This window comes from Gadus macrocephalus, chromosome 13, assembly GCF_031168955.1.
Source record: "Gadus macrocephalus chromosome 13, ASM3116895v1".
Taxonomy (NCBI): Eukaryota; Metazoa; Chordata; class Actinopteri; order Gadiformes; family Gadidae; genus Gadus; species Gadus macrocephalus.
This window is the reverse complement of record NC_082394.1, coordinates 5627154-5647716: the sequence shown is the minus strand read 5'-3', so window position 1 is coordinate 5647716 and position 20563 is coordinate 5627154. Positions and strand designations below refer to the sequence as shown.

The following is a 20563-nucleotide window of genomic DNA, read 5'->3' as shown; positions in this document are numbered from 1 at the left end:
TGCCTTAGTTTGACCCATTGTAAACAGTGACGACTACTTCATTTAAATTGGATGCTTACAGCCAGTTCATGAATTAAAGATTATATTTTAGGGTTAGGGTCATATTTAATATTATACAGGCCTATATACAGATAATTCATGAATCAAAGACTATATTTAAGGATCATATCTAATAATATATAGGCCTACTACGAGTTATCAGTCGCAACAGTCCGATGAAGATGCTTAATATCTCAGTTTAAAGAGAAGACCAAACTACAGGTTAACAATTAACTGGCTTTTAATCAAATAAATAACAGTGTAACATGTTATTAACACATTTGGCACCAAATGGAAACATGAAAAACATATAAATGACCATACAATACATAATGATTTATGATCCCAGTAAAATAAATCTACAATAATTTCAAAGTGTCTCTGGGCTGTTCTTACAACATGATGTCTAACTGGGACATCAACATGTGGTCTAACTGTGCCCTTCTTACAACATGATGTCTAACTGGGACATCAACATGTGGTCTAACTGTGCCCTTCTTACAACATGATGTCTAACTGGGACATCAACATGTGGTCTAACTGTACCCTTCTTACAACATGTTGTCTAACTGGGACGTCAACATGTTGTCGAACTGTTCTTACAACATGTTGTCTAACTGGGACGTTCTTAAAACATGTTGTTCAACTGGGTTAGGTTTAGTTTAGGGTTGTCCAACATGCTGTCTAACTGGGATGTTATACAACATGTTTTAGGGTTGGGGTTAGGACTCGGACGGTTTAGTCGTCCGAGTCGTCTGTGATGTCGTCCTCCAGGTCTCCGCCCGGCCTCCTCTTGTCCCCAGGGTCAGAGTCCTGGAGCGGGGAGAAGCACTGAGTCACACATGTAGCTAAGGATTACCCCTTAGTCACACATGACCTGTAGCTAAGGGTTAACCTAACCCTTGCGCCGCGGAACGGCTACGTCCTCTGCCCTGCGTCCATTCCTACCGGGCGCGTAACGGCAGCGTAGCGCTGCCTTGCGAGCCAGCCGTATTCACGCGAGATCACGAGATCACGCGATAATCCTAAACCTAATGTACTCACCTTCCACTCCCAAAACCATTGCAATTAAATGCCACGCTTTGTCCTTTCTGACATTTTCCTTATAAAAAGGATGATTTGGTACATAAATGACTTCATGTTGCTGAACTTCGACAATGAGTCTCTCGTCGTCCATGTTGCCGACCCTTTGATTGATTGACTGCTGACCTGGTGCCACCGGTCATGACGTAATAATGTTGATGTCAAGTAACATGAGCTGAGTATCGTGTTTTATTTTGAAAATTGACCGGATGCTCTATGGCTTTTACTTTTTCACTTCCTGCCCTGCTCGATCTGCTCTGTTGAAATTGACGCGGTTCAGCCACGGCTTGCGGCAAAAATCGAAATGCTACGGAATGATAGCGCTGCGGCACGGCGAGCCGCTCCTGGGACGCTGCTGAGACGTTCCGCAGCCGTGCCCGGTGGAAATGGTCTCATTGATTAGAGTGGAACCTATCTGCTGCGGTGACCGCGGCGCAGCCGTGCCGCGGAGCGTACGCCTCAGGTGGAATCGAGCCTTTAGTCACACATGACCTGTAGTTAAGGGTTAACCTAACCCTTAGTCACTCATGACATGTAGTTAAGGGTTAACCTAACCCTTAGTCACACATGACCTGTAGTTAAGGGTTAACCTAACCCTTAGTCACACATGACCTGTAGTTAAGGGTTAACCTAACCCTTAGTCACACATGATCTGTAGTTTAGGATTAACCTAACCCTAACCTTTAGTCACACATTACCTAGAGTTTAGGATTAACCTAACACTTAGTCACACATGACCTGTAGTTAACCTAACCCTAACCCTTAGTAGCCACAAAGCTGATAATAACTAAGAGGTGATGAGACCGGCTAAGTTCTTCAACCGCTTCAGCAAGTAATGATTAGCTGGACGGCGGCAGAACCCCTTATCTTAGCGGCAGAACCCCTTATCTTAGCAGCAGAACCAGTTCTCTTATCAGGTGCATTCCACAGATGCCCTCTACAGTTCCAACCGCCAGCTACGCCAAGCTGTGCTTTGATAAGGGCTAACCTTACTCAAGCTAACTCTCTAATACGGGTTAGGTTAGGATTAACAATTAGGATACATTTTAGGATTAACCTAACCCTAACCGTCACCCTTATCAAGTCACGAGGACATGCCTGTGTTAGACATGTGAAGACAGCGATTCAAACATTGGAAGCACCTCATCCTCTGCTTGCTCCTCGTCCTGTTCCTCCTGCTGCTCCTCCTGCTCCTCCTCACTGTCCCGGGCCTGCTGGGAGAGGATCTCTTCTCCCTACAGAACACAGGAGTGAACAGACCTTCAGACACGGGGACCTCTCCATCAGCGCGTGGCGGCGATGCTAGCGGAGATGTTCACCTTGAGGTCGCGGTTCTTCAGGTTGCCCGTCCAGAAGGCCTCCTGGCAGTTGTTGAGCGTCAGCATGGCCTTCACGCGGTAGATGAACACCTCCAGGCTCTTCTTCAGGGCCGGCACGTGATTGGTCAGGCTCGTGTCTTGACGAATCTGGGCACAACAAAAGAAGCCTCTTGTTGTCGCCGCTACTCTGGTATCAGTTAGTTATCAGTCTAGTTACCGGTGGTATAAGTTAGTTACCTTTGAGTGACCACACATGTGGTGAAGCTGCCTGGTGCTGAGCTGAAAGGTCTTCAGTAGACTCTGGACATCCTCCTGACACACACACACACACACACACACACACACACACACACACACACACACACACACACACACACACACACACACACACACACACACACACACACACACACACACACACACACACACACACACACACACACTTTAGTTTGTCCTTTACACTACAGGTTGTAGGTTAAGGTTAGGGAAGGCCAGGTTTAGTTAAGGTAGGGTAGGTTAAAGGGGACCTATTATGCTTTATGACTTTTATGACCTATAAACGTTGTTATAATGATTGATAGTCATGTTTAACCATACACAAAAAATGATGTAGATTTTCGGGAAACTCTTCCTCTCATCTGGGCTCTTTCAGCCTTCTCTGTCAACGCTCCGTTTCGTCCTTCTCCGCCCCCTCGCCCCCCTCCTGCCAACCCAACTCCATTGTGATTGGTTACCTTCCTTGGAGCGCGCGCGCGGGCAGATTTGACCGGGCCTATGGGGGCGTGGCAGGAGTACGTCTACGTAGATGTTTCCCGGAAATGTGAACAAGTGAATCACAAACATTGTCCCGAGTGTTTAGCGCTCTGCACAGCCACCCCAGACTGTCAGCAGAGAATACGTCGAAATGCATGTACGTCATTATTTGACACTTAAGTCTGGTTAAACATGACTATCAATCATTATAACAACGTTTATAGGTCATAAAGGTCGAAAAAGCATAATAGGTCCCCTTTAAGGTTAGGTTAGGTTCACCTTGTGCTTCTTGAAGCTGTAATCCAACAGGGGCATCCCCAGCCTGAGGAACGCATCCAGGAAGAGACGGCCGAACTGAAGGAACACATCAGAGGTCAGCGTCTCCTGCGGACCACTGGAACCAGACTAACCATCGAACTGGAACCATCTAACTGGAACCAGACTAACCATCGAACTGGAAGCATCTAACTGGAACCAGACTAACCATCTAACTGGAACCAGACTAACCATCTAACTGGAACCAGACTAACCATCTAACTGGAACCAGACTAACCATCTAACTGGAACCAGACTAACCATCTAACTGGAACCAGACTAACCATCGAACTGGAACCATCTAACTGGAACCAGTCTAACCATCTAACTGGAACCAGACTAACCATCGAACTGGAAGCATCTAACTGGAACCAGACTAACCATCTAACTGGAACCATCTAACTGGAACCAGTCTAACCATCTAACTGGAAGCATCTAACTGGAACCATCTAACTGGAAGCATCTAACTGGAACCAGACTAACCATCTAACTGGAACCATCTAACTGGAACCAGACTAACCATCTAACTGGAACCAGTCTAACAATCTCACAGAATCCATCCAGCATACCTTAAGACATGCGTTGAGGACTGGCCTGCCGTCAAACACCTGAGGACAGAGATAAGGCAAGCTGATCATCATACAGACGGCTAGGGTTAGCTGATCATCATACAGGGTCAGGGTTAGGGTTAGCTGATCATCATACAGGGTCAGGGTTAGGGTTAGCTGATCATCATACAGCGGTTAGGGTTAGGGTTAGCTGATCATCAGACAGACGGTCAGGGTAACATGCTGTTCTCCATGAGAACATTATGTGGTCTGACAGAGCGGTGAGGGTGAGCTGGTACCTTCACCAGGTTGACCAGGATGTGAAAGTCTCGGACTGCAAGGTTCCAGGTGAGCAGCTTCACACTTTGGCTCTGAGGAAGAGAGCCAGTAGATAAACAATACGATCGTACACCGGATACATACATAATACATCTAAACACCAATACACCAGATACATCTAAACAATACACCAGAGTGTTTGAGTGTGGTCGCTAGTGTTTACATGTGGTCGATAGTGTTTAAATGTGGTCGATAGTGTTTAAATGTGGTCGATAGTGTTTAAATGTGGTCGATAGGGTTTACATGTTTAAATGTGGTCGATAGTGTTTAATTGTGGTCGATAGGGTTTACATGTTTAAATGTGGGCGATAGTGTTTACATGTGGTCGATAGGGTTTACATGTGGTCCATAGTGTTTAAATATGGTCGATAGTGTTTAAATGTGGTCCATAGTGTTTACATGTGGTCGATATTGTTTAAATGTGATTCACTGTGTTTAAATATGGTCGATAGTGTTTAAATATGTTCTTTTCACTCACTCTCCAGCTCATCCCTAACTCTCCACCTCAAGCTGGTGTGTAGTGAGCGTTCTGGCACCGATTGGCTGCCGTGCATCACCCAAGTGGGTGCTACATATTGGTGGTGGTTAGTGAGGTCCCCCCTTCACTTTAGGCGTCTTTGAGTGTTATTAATTATTATTATTCTTCATGTTTAACCTCTGTTTTCCTTTTATTCCTAGTCTGTTTTACATAGTTTTGAATGATGACTATATGCTCTGTAAGGTGACCTTGGGTGTCTTGAAAGGCGCCTCTAAATTAAATGTATTATTATTATTATTATTATTAATAATACACCAGATGCATCCCAAGAAGCAATGTTTCTAAGGAGGATATTAAAACCACAATGTGTGTAACTACAATGAGCTACAAAGTTTAATGTGTCTAACGCCATGGCTCGTTCCTTATCCTTTTGAAACAGCTCTCTGTAGCTGGTGAGGAATTGCTCAGCAGAATCCTTGACTACCCCTTCATCCAAGGGGGCGTGACATTGTTCAGACACGCCCCCCCCAGCAGGAGGGCAGCTGCGTTACCTCGAAGCTGTCACTCATCTTTCCCGCCGGGATCCTCTTCACAGCCTTCTCCAGCTCCCACAGCATCCCTTTGTAGAACACCAGGAAGGTCTGCCTGCGCCAGGGAGAGGAGCAAAGAGGAGAGGAGCTGCTTCATGGACCGCTGCTGACGCCTCATTAACCCCCAGCCTCGTTAACCTCCGGCCTCGTTAACCTCCAGCCTCGTTAACCTCCAGCCTCGTTAACCTCCAGCCTCGTTAACCTCCAGCCTCGTTAACCTCCAGCCTCGTTAACCTCCAACCTCCTTAACCATCAGCCGCGTTAACCTCCAACCTTCTGCTCCTCCAGCTCATTAACCCTTCACTGAACCTGCTCTACCTGGTGAGGTCTCTACAGGAAAACACCTGGACGTGATGAAGGCTCTACCTGGTGAGGGGGGGGGGGGGGGGTGGTCAGGTCTCTACCTGGTGAGGGTGGGCCAGGTCTCAGAGCTGGCGTCCTTGGCTGCGTTGACCAGCTCGGCGACGCCCTCCCCAGCGATCTCCTCCACGGCCGTCAGCACGTCGTCCACGTGCTCCAGGTAGATCCTGGACCAACAGTACATGAGACATCAACCCCTCAGTGAAGAGGGCCAGCATACAGTACAACATGAGACATCCACCCCTCAGTGAAGAGGGCCAGCATACAGTACAACATGAGACATCAACCCCTCAGTGAAGAGGGCCAGCATACAGTACAACATGAGACATCAACCCCTCAGTGAGGTGAACCTACATTCAGTACAACATGAGACATCAACCCCTCAGTGAGGTGAACCTACATTCAGTACAACATGAGACATCCACCCCTCAGTGAGATAGCGACAGATACAAACATGCACACACACGTACCCGAGGACAGTCTGAAGGCCCTCATTGAACTTCTGGCCTCTCTCCCGCTCTCCAGAGGCGTTCACCCACGGCTGGGTCAGGAACCCACGCGCCAGTGAGGCTGGAAGAAACACCAGTTACAACACTGAGCATGTCGGTCTGTCTGTCTGTGTGTGCCTGCATCTCTCTCTCTCTCTCTGTGTGTGTGTCTGCATCCCTGCGTCTCTCTGTGTGTGTGTGTCTGCATCTCTCTCTCTCTGTGTGTGTGTGTGTGTGTCTGCATCCCTGCGTCTCTCTCTGTGTGTGTGTGTGTGTGTGTGTGTGTGTGTGTGTGTGTGTGTGTGTGTGTGTGTGTGTGTGTGTGTGTGTGTGTGTGTGTGTGTGTGTGTGTGTGTGTGTGTGTGTGTGTGTGTGTGTGTGTGCATCTCTCTCTCTCTCTCTGTGTGTGTCTGCATCCCTGCGTCTCTCTCTCTGTCTCTCTCCGTGTGTGTGTGTGTGTGTGTGTGTGTGTGTGTGTGTGTGTGTGTGTGTGTGTGTGTGTGTGTGTGTGTGTGTGTGTGTGTGTGTGTGTGTGTGCGGCGACACACAATCGCTGTACCGACAGCGATATATTGTTGCACTTGTGCTTATGTACTTACTTAATGTAAGTCGCTTTGGATAAAAGCGTCTGCTAAATGCCCTAAATGTAAATGGAGCGTCTACCTGTCTGTTCCCTGTAGGCCGCGGCGGGCCCCGCCCTGGAGGTCACGGTGGCCAGCAGCTGGCAGAGCCCCAGCGCAGCCCCCAGCGTGGGCACGGTGCTGCGGAGGTTGAGCAGGTAGTCGAAGCCGTGTCTGACGGGGACAGGAGACACGTTCAGAGTTCAGGCTCCATTTGACTGACCGGACACGCACTGAGTGGGCGCTCCTCTGATTGGCTGGCGGGTCGCTCACCTGACCAGCTGCTCCAGGGTCAAGTCAGGCGCGCCTTCTTTCAGCCTGCTGGCCAGGAGCGCCAGAGCACTCTTCAGCAAACTACGGTGGCCCGGCTGGGAGAACCCAGACCTGCCGAAGGCAAACAGAAACACATGGAGGGGACGACAAACCTTTAGAGCTGGAGCGCAACGCACAACGCAACGAGGAACCGGCCGCACGGCCAGCAGAGCTCAACGTTATGTCATATATACATTAATATCAATCGTAGGTATGATATGCTAATGCCACCCTCCGGGCGGTGTGGCGGGTGCTCACCAGCTGAAGGTGGTGTTGAGGACCTGAAGGAGCAGCTGGTAGGCGGAGGACAGGAGTTGGTGCTCTTGGGGGTCCGTGGCGGGCCCGTCCACCACACCCCCGTTCTCCGACAGCACCGTCTGACCACCAGGGGGAGCAGTGAGACACCGGAGACCCGCGGCGGCGTGTGTTCAATGTGTGTGTGCGTGCGCGTGTTCCAGGTACCTGGAAGTGGTTGTGGCAGCCCTCGAGGTGGGAGCAGAGGCTGGGCAGCAGCTGGATGCAGTAGGAGGCCACCTCCTTAGAGCTCCTCTGGTGCAGGTGGGAGAAGCCCACACTCTTCTCTGTCCGGCCCTGAAACGCCCACAACACACCTGGTCACACCTGGTCCAATGGACACCTGGTGGAGCTCCACCACACCTGGTCACACGCTACCTGTGACCACGTAGCTACCTTGTAGGAGGGGGCTCTCTGGGTTCCTACCTTGGAGAAGGGGGCTCTCTGGGGTCCTACCTTGTAGGAGGGGGCTCTCTGGGGTCCTACCTTGGAGAAGGGGGCTCTCTGGGTTCCTACCTTGGAGAAGGGGGCTCTCTGGGGTCCTACCTTGGAGAAGGGGGCTCTCTGGGGTCCTACCTTGGCGAAGGGGGCTCTCTGGGTTCCTACCTTGGAGAAGGGGGCTCTCTGGGTTCCTACCTTGGAGAAGGGGGCTCTCTGGGTTCCTAGCTTGTAAGAGGGGGCTCTCTGGGGTCCTACCTTGGAGAAGGGGGCTCTCTGGGGTCCTACCTTGGAGAAGGGGGCTCTCTGGGGTCCTACCTTGGAGAAGGGGGCTCTCTGGGGTCCTACCTTGGCGAAGGGGACTCTCTTGGCCGGCGCGGCGGTGAGGCTGAACTCCAGCTTGGCCTGCAGGTCCTCCAGCAGGAAGAGCAGCTCCGCCGGCCCCAGCAGGACTTCCTCTCGCTCCTCAACAACAACATGACAGCAGACTCAGCCCTCTGGCAGCACGGGCACATTCCAACAAGCGCTCGATCACAGTTAGATTACGTTCCATCCCAATGCAATGAGATCGCCTTTCTAACCAGGCGAGTAAGGCTGGAACGTTCGTATCTAGATGTTTTTGATTTGTTTATTTGGTTTTTGAACATCAAGTTTTGGATGCATGCATCGGCTTTGAGTTTGTTTGTTTGTTACTTTAAAATGACATTCGCTCGCAACACACACACACACACACACACACACACACACGCACACGTTCATTCATGTTCACCCACTACAACCTGCCGATCTTCAATCAAAACAACATCAAGTAAGCGATGCCACAGCGCGTTGACAAGTCCGTCCCGAGTCTCGAGGCGCCCATAGGCTTTATGGTTTATATGTTTGAAAGCCGTGACACACTCTTTTACCAGTTGGCCTGAAATACCACGCCTCGCAGTCATGGACCTATAAAGAAAGTCGTAGTCGTACCATGCTTGTTTACCGCAACATTGAGAAGGGTCCCGTCTGAAACTGAGTCGCGCAGCGCTGCGTTCCGAACGTTGTGTAATCAAATACACCGGTATGGCCGTAGGCTATATAAAAAAAATCATATCCTAACGAAAATACACACCGTTATTCAGTGAGAACCGGTATAGCGCCCAGCACTAACGCAAGTTGACGCCGCAACACCATGGGGGCGGGGCAGGGGGCGTTAAAAAACGTCAGGCACCGTTATGAGGAACCGAAATGTGCGTTCTTATTCGATCTCGTTACAACCGTTTACGTCGGAACCGGTTCCCTACTGGAACCGAGTTTCGGTGCTCAACCCTAGTTGTGTGTGGGTTAGGGTTAGGGTATTTGTGAGGGCTAGGGTCAGGGTCAGCGGTGGTACCTTGGTGTGGAGGGTTAGGGTTAGACGTAAGGTCAGGGTTAAGGTCAGGGTCAGGGTCAGGGTCAGCGGTGGTACCTTGGTGTGGAGCTCTGTGTCGGGCGCCTTGCGGGGGAGCAGGCCACACTGCAGCACACTGAGCACCTCCATGTCCAGCTCCCTGAAGAAGGGCCGGTACCCCCCCAGACTGACGGACGGACGGCCCTCCTTCTCCCCCTTCTTCCCCTTCTCCGCCTTCTCCTCCTTCTTCCCCTTCTCCGCCTTCTCCGCAGGCTCCTGTGTGGAGGACCAGGAGTTAGTTCTCCCTCCTCTGACGAGGAATCCAACCAGGGATCAGGGCTCATGGGGGGGGGGGGGGCTCACCTGCTGGGTCTCCTCAGACTCCTCCAGGACGTCGCTTTTCTCCGGGGACGTCTTGCTGGAGCCTTTCCTCTTTCCTCCGTCTAGAGGAAGAGGACAAAGTCAACCCAAAGGTAGATCAAACATCCGCCCGTCCTCTGTCTGAGCGCCAGGCGCCACATGGAGGAGGTCACTGTGATCCGTGAGTGGAGGCCGTGAGAACACATGTGTCCCGCGTTTGTCCCCTGTGTGTGTCCTGTGTCCCGGGTGTGTCCCCTGTGTGTGTCCCCTGTGTGCGCGTGTTCTCCGTGCACCCCGTGCGTCCTTCCCCTCACCTTTCTTCGCCCTGCTCGGCTGAGCCGAGGAGGTGGGGACAGAGGCTGCTTCAGATGCGTCGCCGTCAAAGTTGGCGAGAGGTGGGATGTATCCCGGGGAAACTGAAACGGCACAGAGCAGATCAGAGGGGGTCAGCGCCGTGTGGACCTCATGGCGCTCGGAGGGCCCTGCTCACAGCGCCGTGTGGACCCCATGGTGACACATGTCGGTGGCCAACCTGCTAGTGTGGTCTCCAGCAGTGCCTGGAGGGCGGTGATGTTCTGGAGACGGTTCATCACTTTCATCTTCATCTCCGTCTCTTTGAGTCTACAGAAGCCGTTCACGACCTAAAACATACAAACACACAACATAAACACATGTCCGCAACCTAATACACAAACATAAACACGTGTTCGCAACCTACAAACACAACACACAAGCATGTTCACAACCTACAAACATAGCGCGCATCAACAGACAGACCATCTCTGTCTCACCTCTCTGAACCAGTTGATGGCGGTGAAGAGCAGCGAACACATCAGCTCTCTCTCCGCCTTCGTCAGGGTCTCCAACTTATCCACCACAGCCAGATCAGTCAGGATCAGGGGGCAGCCTGACACACACACACACACACACACACACACACACACACACACACACACACACACACACACACACACACACACACACACACACACACACACACACACACACACACACACACACACACACACACACACACACACACGAGCTGTCAGTACCAGTGCACTAGAGCTGACCTAAGGTTAGGCAGTAGAGCTGACCTAGGGTCAGGGCTAACTGACCTAGGGTCAATGCTAACTGACCTAGGGTCAATGCTAACTGACCTAGGGTCAATGCTTACTGACCTAGGGCCAGGGCAGACTGCCCTAGGGTCAGGGCTAACTGACCTAGGGTCAGGGCTAACTGACCTAGGGTCAGGGCTAATTGACCTAGGGTCAGGGCTAATTGACCTAGGGTCAGGGCTAACTGAACTAGGGTCAGGGCTAACTGACCTAGGGTCAGGGCTAACTGACCTAGGGTCAGGGCTAATTGAGCTAGGGTCAGGGCTAACTGACCTAGGGTCAGGGCTAACTGACCTAGGGTCAGGGCTAATTGAGCTAGGGTCAGGGCTAACTGACCTAGGGTCAGGGCAGACTGACCTAGGGTCAGGGCTAACTGACCTAGGGTCAGGGCTAATTGAGCTAGGGTCAGGGCTAACTGACCTAGGGTCAGGGCAGACTGACCTAGGGTCAGGGCTAACTAGTCTCGCAAAGCCAGACCAAACTACAGCAAGTAGAATGGTCTGGAGCCACGCTACCTCGAGCCGTCTATCCGTGTGGAAACTGGGCGGGCCTTTTTTTATTTCTTTAAACCAATCACAATCGTCTAGGGCGGGGCTAAGCCCGGGAAGCAGCAGCGGTGTCCATGCAAAATAGAACATCTTTCTTCCTCAGCAAATGCTGTAAGCAAATCTTTTGCAGTTCTTTGCAATTTTCGACGGAAAGAGCCAAACATGCCAACTTTACAGCGCCGTCAAAGTCCTCTTCAAAACTCGCCATACTGCCTAGTTTCCGAGTTTGAGGGGGAGCACAATACGGGAACGCCAGCAACCGGAAGGGGAGGAGTCGCGGCCAAATCGGCCGCTAAGCAATAGACGCTGTCCACTTCCGTTCAGCCAGACTAGGGCTAACTGACCTAGGGTCAGGGCTAACTGACCTAGCAGCGCGTCGATCTCCTCCAGGTCTCCCTGGTGCTGCCGCTCCTCACAAACCCTCAGCAGCCGGAAGAACGGAGACAGGCAGACAGCGGACACCTGCCTGCAGCCAGGAGACACAGAGCCTTATAGTAGACCCATGGTACATACTACGTATATTTTAAATCACCGCAGAACTTCCCCATTTCCCAGTGAATTCTTCCATTACTGAGTTAAATGCTAACTGGTAAACGCTGACCTCTTGGGGGTCTTGCTGCTCCATGGCTCAGCCCTGTGCTGCACCTCTCTGGCCAGCAGGGGGAGCAGGTTGACCGCGATGCCGCCCTCACTCTCCTCCTCGTCCAGGTTGAACAGCACACATGCTGGGAGGGGAAGGGAGCTACGAGACACCAGCACAGTGAGGAGCTACCAGACACTAGCGCACAATCACTGAGGGAGTTGGTGAGTGGGTGAGTGAGTCATGTATTTATGGTGCCTGGAGCCACGGCATGGCGCCATGGTAACCCCGCCTGATTAGCAGGTTTCACTGACCCTGTGATCTGCGGGCCGAGGTCGACCACAAAGTCGTCCTGGAAGTCCTCCAGCACACTCTTACCGATCCACTCCTGAGGACGCAGCAGGAAGAGGTGGTGTTACACACTACAGCAGGAAGTGGTGTTCAGACACTTATATTATTTAATTTGAATATTTTAAAGTGAGCGTTTGAGTGAGCGAGTGAGTGAGTGAGTGAGTGAGTGAGTGAGTGAGTGAGTGAGTGAGTGAGTGAGTGAGTGAGTGAGTGAGTGAGTGAGCGAGCGAGTGAGTGAGTGAGTGAGCACCATTTACCTGCACCGTGGGGTCCAGTATGTTGCTCAGCACCAGGTTGGCCAGCTCGTCGTAGCAGAGGGCGGCCGCCTCAGGGCAGCCGACGCTGCAGGCCGTCACCAGCTCCAGCAGAGCCGTCACCTGCAGGGGCAGCAGGGTCAGGGTTAGAGTCAGAGTCAGGGTCAGAGTAGATAAGAGTCAGGGTCAGGGGTGGGGCCAGGGTCATTACTGAAACACTAGAAACCAAACTATGAACCCCCCCAAAGGTAAAATAAAGTCGTTGAACAGTAGTCAAAGTGTTTCCTTAACAGGACAACAGCGCCCTGAAGGAGGCTCACCTGTCTGTAGGTCTCCTGGGGCAGGGCTGCACTCTGGGAGCCCTCCGCCTGAGGCCTGGAGGACAGAGAACCACAGAGAACCACAGGGGACCACTGAGAACCACAGAGAACCACAGAGGTGAATACAATGAAACAGAATTTCCATTTAGAGACCACAACTAGGGAGGGGGCCACAGCTAACTAGAGAGGTGACCACCGCTAACTAGAAGGCGAAGACAACAAACGAGAGGTGACCACCGCTAACTAGAAGGCGAAGACAACTAACTAGAGAGGTGACCACCGCTAACTAGAAGGCGAAGACAACTAACTAGAGAGGTGACCACCGCTAACTAGAAGGCGAAGACAACAAACGAGAGGTGACCACCGCTAACTAGAAGGTGAAGACAACTAACTAGAGAGGTGACCACCGCTAACTAGAAGGCGAAGACAACTAACTAGAGAGGTGACCACCGCTAACTAGAAGGCGAAGACAGCTAACTAGAGAGGTGACCACATCTAACTAGAAGAGGTGACCACATCTAACTAGAAGGTGACCACATCTAACTAGAAGGTGACCACATCTAACTAGAAGGTGACCACATCTAACTAGAAGGTGACCACATCTAACTAGAAGGTGACCACATCTAACTAGAAGGTGAACACAGCTAATTAGAGGTGACCATAGCTTACTAGAGAGGTGACCACAGCTAACTAGAAGGCAATCAGAGCTCACTAGAAGGTGACCACAGCTAACTACAGAGGTGACCACAGCTAACTAGAAGCTGACCACAGCTCACTAGAAGTTGACCACAGCTCATTAGAAGGTGACCACAGCTAACTAGAGCTGACCACAGCTAACTAGAGCTGACCACAGCTCACTAGAGCTGACCACAGCTAACTAGAAGGTGACCACAGCTCACTAGAAGGTGACCACAGGGTTGACGGCGTCCTCACCGGCTGGCCCCCATGCTGCCCACCACCATCACGGCCCCCATGATGCCGATGCGCTTGTACTTGGGCACCGTGCTGGAGAGCTGCTTGCGGATCACGATGTGCATGTCGTCCTGAAGGGGGGGGGAGGGTCAGTGAGGGTTAGCGACACGTCATCCCCCAGAGAGAGAGAGGGACTGCTGGAGGGGGGGCGGGGTCACCTGGATGCTGCAGCCCAGCGACGGTGCTCCGAAGGCCAGCCGGCTGAGCACCTGGAAGAGCCGGCGGATCTGCCGGGGCGTGAGGTGGTCCATGTAGTCAAGGATCCCCTGCACAGGAGGGTCGGGGGTGGGGGGGTCAGGGGGTTCAAGAGTACGGCTCACCATCAACCAGCAGGAACACTAACCCTAAGGCCTAATAAAAAAAAAATTTGGTTCCTGTTGGTTGTCAGTTGAGGTCATGGGTAGGTAGGGAATTTATTTTATTTTTTTTTATTTTTTTTTTCAGCGGCAATGAATGATAGGGAGGTTGTTTTCATTTAAAAACGAGAAAATTCGCTCTTCCTTGTACAGAATGAAGAGGGGCTGTACCAAAACGTAATTATAGTTTGCATCAAAAAAAATTAAAAAAATTAAAAATTTGGGTCGCACATAAATTGACACCCTCTTTCCAGGAAAGAGGGTGTCGATTTAGTTCATCCGTCTTACCTTATCGTTCACATTCTGGAGTTTAGCAGACACTTTGATACGACTTACAGTGAACTAAGGTGTCATTAAGGAGTCTTAAACGGACCCTAGCCGCGTGGCTAATGCCATCATCGTCACCAGCTTCACTGAAACATCCATTGCCAGTATAAATTGTCACAATGATTTTGGAATTGGACTAATAGATTAAAAACAAGCAAATAACCACTCATGCTACCTTGTTCTGTCCTCGTATGGTGTTGTGTACTCGTATGGTGATGTTGTGTAGTCGTATGGTGAGGTTGTGTCGTCGTATGGTGTTGTGTACTCGTATGGTGATGTTGTGTAGTCGTATGGTGAGGTTGTGTCGTCGTATGGTGTTGTGTACTCGTATGGTGATGTTGTGTAGTCGTATGGTGAGGTTGTGTCGTCGTATGGTGTTGTGTACTCGTATGGTGAAGTTGTGTAGTCGTAAGGTGTTGTTGTGTAGTCGTATGGCGCTGTGTACTCTCTTACGGTGATGTTGTGTAATCGTATGGTGTTGTTGTGTAGTCGTATGGTGTTGTGTACTCGTGGGGTGATGTTGTGTAGTCGTATGGTGTTGTTGTGTAGTCGTATGGTGTTGTTGTGTAGTCGTATGGTGTTATTGTCGTGTACTCTTGTTCTTGTTGGGGTCTTGTTCTAGGAGGCCGAGAGGTCGGCTACGTTGGAGATTCGACCCCCAGCGCCCGGATGTGTGGCCCCTCCTCACCTTGACGAAGACGGCGTAGAGGACCATCTCCGAGGGGTGTTCGGCCCCCAGGCCACAGAGCAGCTCCAGGGCCACGTCCACCTCCCCCCCAACACCGCTGCACACGTGGGCCACCAGGGAGCCCACCACCTCCTGTCAACAGAGAACCAAAGCATCAGGACGGACCGCCAGACCCCTAGACCCTTAGGCTGACCGTAGCCAAACCAGGGGGACCCCCAAACCCACACACTCAGGACCGGGTGCCGGGAGACCCCAAGACCGTCGTCACACCTCAACCACTAACGCCCAAACATCTTCAGTCCAATACTCAAATGATTTATAAAGTTACAGCTGAGCTGATACCAACACACTCTTCATGGACCCTTACTGAACCTTCTCACTTGGGATGTCACGTGACTCCACATGACTCCACCCACCCGTCAGTTGCAGTCACGTGACTCCACATGACTCCGCCCACCCGTCAGTTGGAGTCACGTGACACCACATGACTCCGCCCACCCGTCAGTTGGAGTCACGTCACTCCACATGACTCCGCTTACCCGTCAGTTGGAGTCACGTGACTCCACATGACTCCTCCCACCCCTCATGTGACTCCAGATGACTCCTCCCCCTCAGTAGGCCGCTCACCCACCTGCTGGCAGTAGGAGTCGAAGGTGATGAAGGAGAGGCGGTACATGTGTCCTCCGAAGGGAACCACGGCGGTGTCTGGGGAGCGCAGCAGGCTCTGGGCCAGGGCCCGGATGGAGGGGAAGAACCCCCGCATGACCTGCAACCAGCATCCATCAATATCCAGCACCCAGCACCAACAACCAGCGTCAACCCCCAGCATCAACAACCAGAACCCCACAACCTGCATCAATCCCCAGCATTAACACCCATAGAGGGGTACATAACAGTAGGCCTCATAAAGGGGTACCCCAGCGTAGGCCTCATAGAGGGGGACCTGACGGTAGGCCTCCTAGAGGGGGACCTGACGGTAGGCCTCATAGAGGGGTACCTGACGGTAGGCCTCATAGAGGGGTACCTGACGGTAGGCCTCATAGAGGGGTACCCGACTGTAGGCCTCATAGAGGGGGACCTGACGGTAGGCCTCATAGAGGGGGACCCTAGCGTAGCCCTTATAGAGGGGTACCCGAGTGTAGGCCTCCGAGAGGGGTACCCGAGTGTAGGCCTCCTAGAGGGGTACCCGAGTGTAGGCCTCCTAGAGGGGTACCTGGCGGTAGGCCTCATAGAGGGGTACCTGAGTGTAGGCCTCATAGAGGGGTACCTGAGTGTAGGCCTCATAGAGGGGTACCTGGCGGTAGGCCTCATAGAGGGGTACCTGACGGTAGGCCTCCTAGAGGGGGACCTGACGGTAAGGCCTCATAGAGGTGTACCTGGCGGTAGGCCTCATAGAGGGGTACCTACCTGAGCGTAGCCCTTGAAGGTCCTCTGCAGGAGCTCCTCCGTGATGAGGCCCGCCCTCGCTTTGAGCCTCAGCAGCCTCTCGGCGCCGCGGCGGCTGTGGTTGGCGTTGGTGGCGTGCAGGATGAGCAGCAGCAGCACGTCGATGACCTGCAGCACCGAGGGAAGCGTCAGGAGGAACTGGGTTGAATACACCTCCGCTGGGTGCTTTAAGGAGCGGACACACCGCCGTTTCACCGTGCTTCATTCGGATTAAGGATGGGTTTGTAAGATATTTAATTATCTGAGAATAATAAATAAGGTCTACCTTGTGATCCTTGGCCTCGGTGACGTTCTCTATTGCCTGTTGGAAAACACCGCATCAGAGTAAAGGAGGTTGTTCTTCCTAAAGCGTTACGATGTGTGCTGATAAGCGTCGTCAGAGAGAACCTCTGGCAGCTGTGTCTCAGTTCATAACCAATATCAGATGGATTAAGTCTTGAGACTTAATCCATCTGACTAATGTCCTGAAACTGAAGATCACCTTCAGCCAGGCCTCCGAGAGGGTCTTCTGGAACCGCATGGTCGACTTGATGCCGTCCAGGACCAGCGCCACACTGTCCTGGCTGCTGCAACACAACGTTACACAATGGAGCACAATGTTACAAAGCAACACCACACTGTCCTGGCTGCTGCAACACAACATAACACAATGTTACAACACCAACTCCACGCTGTCCTGGCTATTGCAACACAACGCTACACAACGTTACACAATGTTACAAAACAACACCAACGCCACACTGTCCTGGCTGCTGCAACACAACATAACCCAATGTTACAACACAACACCAGCACCAGACTGGCCTGGCTGCTGCAACACAACGCAACCCAACACACTAACTGACAACACACTGTAACACAAGGCATGGAGGGAGAGAGAGCACCCAGGGGTGCTGGCCTTACGGTGCGGGGGCCCTTCCCTTCAGCCGCTTCTGGGAGGCTTTCAGCACCGGGGAGACGGCCCACTGGTCCAGCTCCAGCTTCAGACGCAGGTCCTGCACCACCTGCCGGCGGAGGACACACAGCCACGGTGTTACCACGGCAACCCATCCATCACCGGACACGCACACACACACATGAGGCTGCCCTCGGGGCCTCCCGCTGGGCTCCGCACGCTGACCTCGTACGCGTCGGAGGCTGAGACGGAGTGCAGGATGAACTTGACCACCACTGGCAGGTCATCCAGTTGGACAGCCGTCAGCGTAGCCGTGACAACGCCTCGGACCTGAGCCCCGAGGGAAGAAGGAAAGGAATGTGACTTGTTGTCAAGGAAGTAGGAAGTAGGTGATGGGTGTGTGTGTGTGTGTGTGTGTGTGTGTGTGTGTGTGTGTGTGTGTGTGTGTGTGTGTGTGTGTGTGTGTGTGTGTGTGTGTGTGTGTGTGTGTGTGTGTGTGTGTGTGTGTGTGTGTGTGTGTGTGCCTACCTCAGCGAGCAGAGCTGAACTGAGGTTCAGACTGGAGAGCGCGTCGAGGATGGCCACGGTCAGCTGAGTCTTCTCCAGCAGCAGAGCCCTGGAGGACAGAGAGCACCTCGTGTTACGGTCAGCCCGTCAGTGGAAAGGCCCTCGCCGACCCGCCGGGCCCCCGGGAACCTCACTTGAGCTCCCGGGCGACGTCGTTGTGCTGCGAGTCGTCCAGGATCTCGGGCAGGCTGGTGATGACGTCACGCTGGACCTCCACGGGCGCCACTGACACCAGTTCCATCAGCTTGGCGGCCAACTCCTTCACAGAGGACGACAGCGTTAACATGACCAACGATGCACACTTAATACCTTCAAGGGAGGGCTCTTACTAAAAGTCAGATTCGGATACATCCGGACATATTTCGGAGAGATGTTCCCTCAAATACCTCAAAACAGTCATTTGGTGTTGAAATATGAACAAGGATTATTCAGCTACACTACGGAAACACCCTCAGCTTTGCCGATACTGAGATTTGAATGTCAAGGCCTGCGAAATGTCTCCGGGAATGTCTCCGAAATATGTCCGGATGTATCCAGAATGTATCCAACTTTTAGTAAGACCCATAAGGGAGACAGGAGGGCAACCTGTCTGCTGAGGAGCTGTACATCCAATACATTAAAGAACCATGTGGAGCACGTTCTTCAGTGTGCTCTACAGACTGACCTTACTATCCAGCACGCGGTCCAGCCACTTCAGCTGGTTGATGATGACCCGAGGAACGTTCAGCCCCCCGTCATCCCCGCTAGGGGGCACAGCGCTACGTCAGTACGGACCACCTCACCATGTTCACCTTCAGAAGGGCTCAGCTAAACAAGCTCCAAGCCTTACCCGCTCAACATGAACTCTGGGACCTTCTCCACCAGCATGTTGATCACCGAGTTCTGCAACGTAAAGAGAATATATGATATTTAACCTCAGTTTAAAATCACTCTAGATACGCACTGGGCAGCCAGACACAATTGGAGGTCAAGACTCAAGGAGAGGTGACCTTCAGAAGACACATGGAGAGATGACGCTCAGAAGACACATGGGGATATGTCTCTAAGAAGACACATGGAGGAGAGCTGTCTCTCAGAAGACCCATGGTGAGGGTGTCTCAGAAGACACATGGAAATCCATCTCTCAGAATGGGCCACATCTCGTACCTGGAGCAGATCCATTCCCAACAGCATGCGCAGCAGGCTCTCTTGGAAGGAGCTGGCAGCACTTAAAACCAAAACACAATCACCAGTGAGTCATCAGTTCTGACCCTCCAGCATCCTACAGCGTTTCAGTATCGTGTCAGGGAAGCCCCTTACCTGGACCCTCCATCAGTCAGCCTCGGGACACACGGGAGGAGGCAGGACCTGAAGCGTTCTGGGTCCTCCATGTGCCCCTCCATCCCAGCGTTGAAATCCTGAAGGATCTGTGAAGGAACGAGGGTTAGCTGCAGGTCTGAGGAGGACAAGAGAGTAGCTTTCAGACCCTCCACTCACCCCCGGGTACCGTGGGCTTCTCAGCAGCTTCTGCTGGAGTCTCTTCTGAAAGACGACCTGGTCGACAGCTGGAGAACAAGGACAGAACAGCATATACATGATTCCTCACTTTAAGCTTGAAGATTTGAACGCCTTCTGAAGGAGCTCCGTGTTTACCGATCTGGTTGGCGGTCCCGGCCTGACCCAGAGTGACACCCGCGGCCCGCAGCATCACGACAAACGGGCCGCCGCTCTCCTCCTGGACCTGCTCATCGTCCTCCTGGACTTCCCCCCTAGACCTGCTCCCGGTCGGACGGGACTTCTTCGTTTCTGGAAGAGAGGTAGTGAATGCATCAAAACCTGCTAACTTGAAGAAACCCGTAACGGTGTTATCTGTAGGGCAACACGCAGCGTTACACAACCGTACTGTTTGAACCGGCTTCCACGGACGCAGAACCTTCTGCTTTCCCCCCCGAGGATCGCTTCCTGCGCATCATCTGAGGAGATGAAGACAGCATGACGCTACATTCAAATCGTCACCTGGTGACAACTATCACATCCAAAGGTACTCTGTCTAAACTACTAAGACGACAAACCTTGCGTTTGAAGAAGCAGACCAGGACCAGAACAGAACTAGGACTAGACCAGAACCAGCGAGCAGAAACTCGAACAGATTCCCGCGCCCGGAGGTCCCGCCCACCTGGACGGTTGAGTTAGGGATCGTAAGAAATAGTCGAGCTGAGAATAAACACGACCAGCCAAAAATAATACTACGACTACATAACGTCCTATGTCTATCGTTAATAATCATCTACCACTATATTAAATTTATCTGAAAACTTTGTCTAGAAATTTAAAATGTGATTATATTTGCTGAACCCTGGATAAGCAGCATGTATCTTTGAAGACTGTGCCTAAACTAGAACTACCCTGGGTTGGTTCGTTTGCCCCACATGGTCCTCTGTACGCTGGCGGAGTTAT

General features: G+C 52.1%; 1 protein-coding gene across 1 annotated transcript; it reads right to left on the bottom strand.

The window, feature by feature from the left end:
- Positions 1-262: 262 nt before the first annotated feature.
- On the bottom strand, positions 263-20455 carry fancd2 (FA complementation group D2). The gene is made up of 44 exons (XM_060068573.1): positions 20179-20455; positions 20010-20079; positions 19760-19912; positions 19604-19671; positions 19427-19533; positions 19274-19334; positions 18957-19009; positions 18792-18870; positions 18262-18386; positions 18089-18176; positions 17786-17890; positions 17569-17669; positions 17147-17231; positions 16931-16966; positions 16627-16773; positions 15851-15985; positions 15220-15351; positions 14007-14114; positions 13810-13919; positions 12877-12931; positions 12560-12679; positions 12266-12339; positions 11973-12113; positions 11737-11837; positions 10497-10612; positions 10238-10346; positions 10020-10121; positions 9709-9788; positions 9424-9621; positions 8325-8441; positions 7707-7835; positions 7503-7621; positions 7206-7316; positions 6976-7106; positions 6295-6394; positions 5869-5991; positions 5426-5519; positions 4357-4428; positions 4079-4117; positions 3474-3548; positions 2679-2753; positions 2442-2588; positions 2265-2357; positions 263-852 (listed from the first exon to the last, which is right to left on the bottom strand). Exons 2-44 carry the CDS (start codon positions 20077-20079, stop codon positions 778-780), a joined length of 4359 nt encoding a protein of 1452 aa, XP_059924556.1. The 5' UTR covers positions 20179-20455; the 3' UTR covers positions 263-777.
- Between the last annotated feature and the right edge of the window lie 108 nt (positions 20456-20563).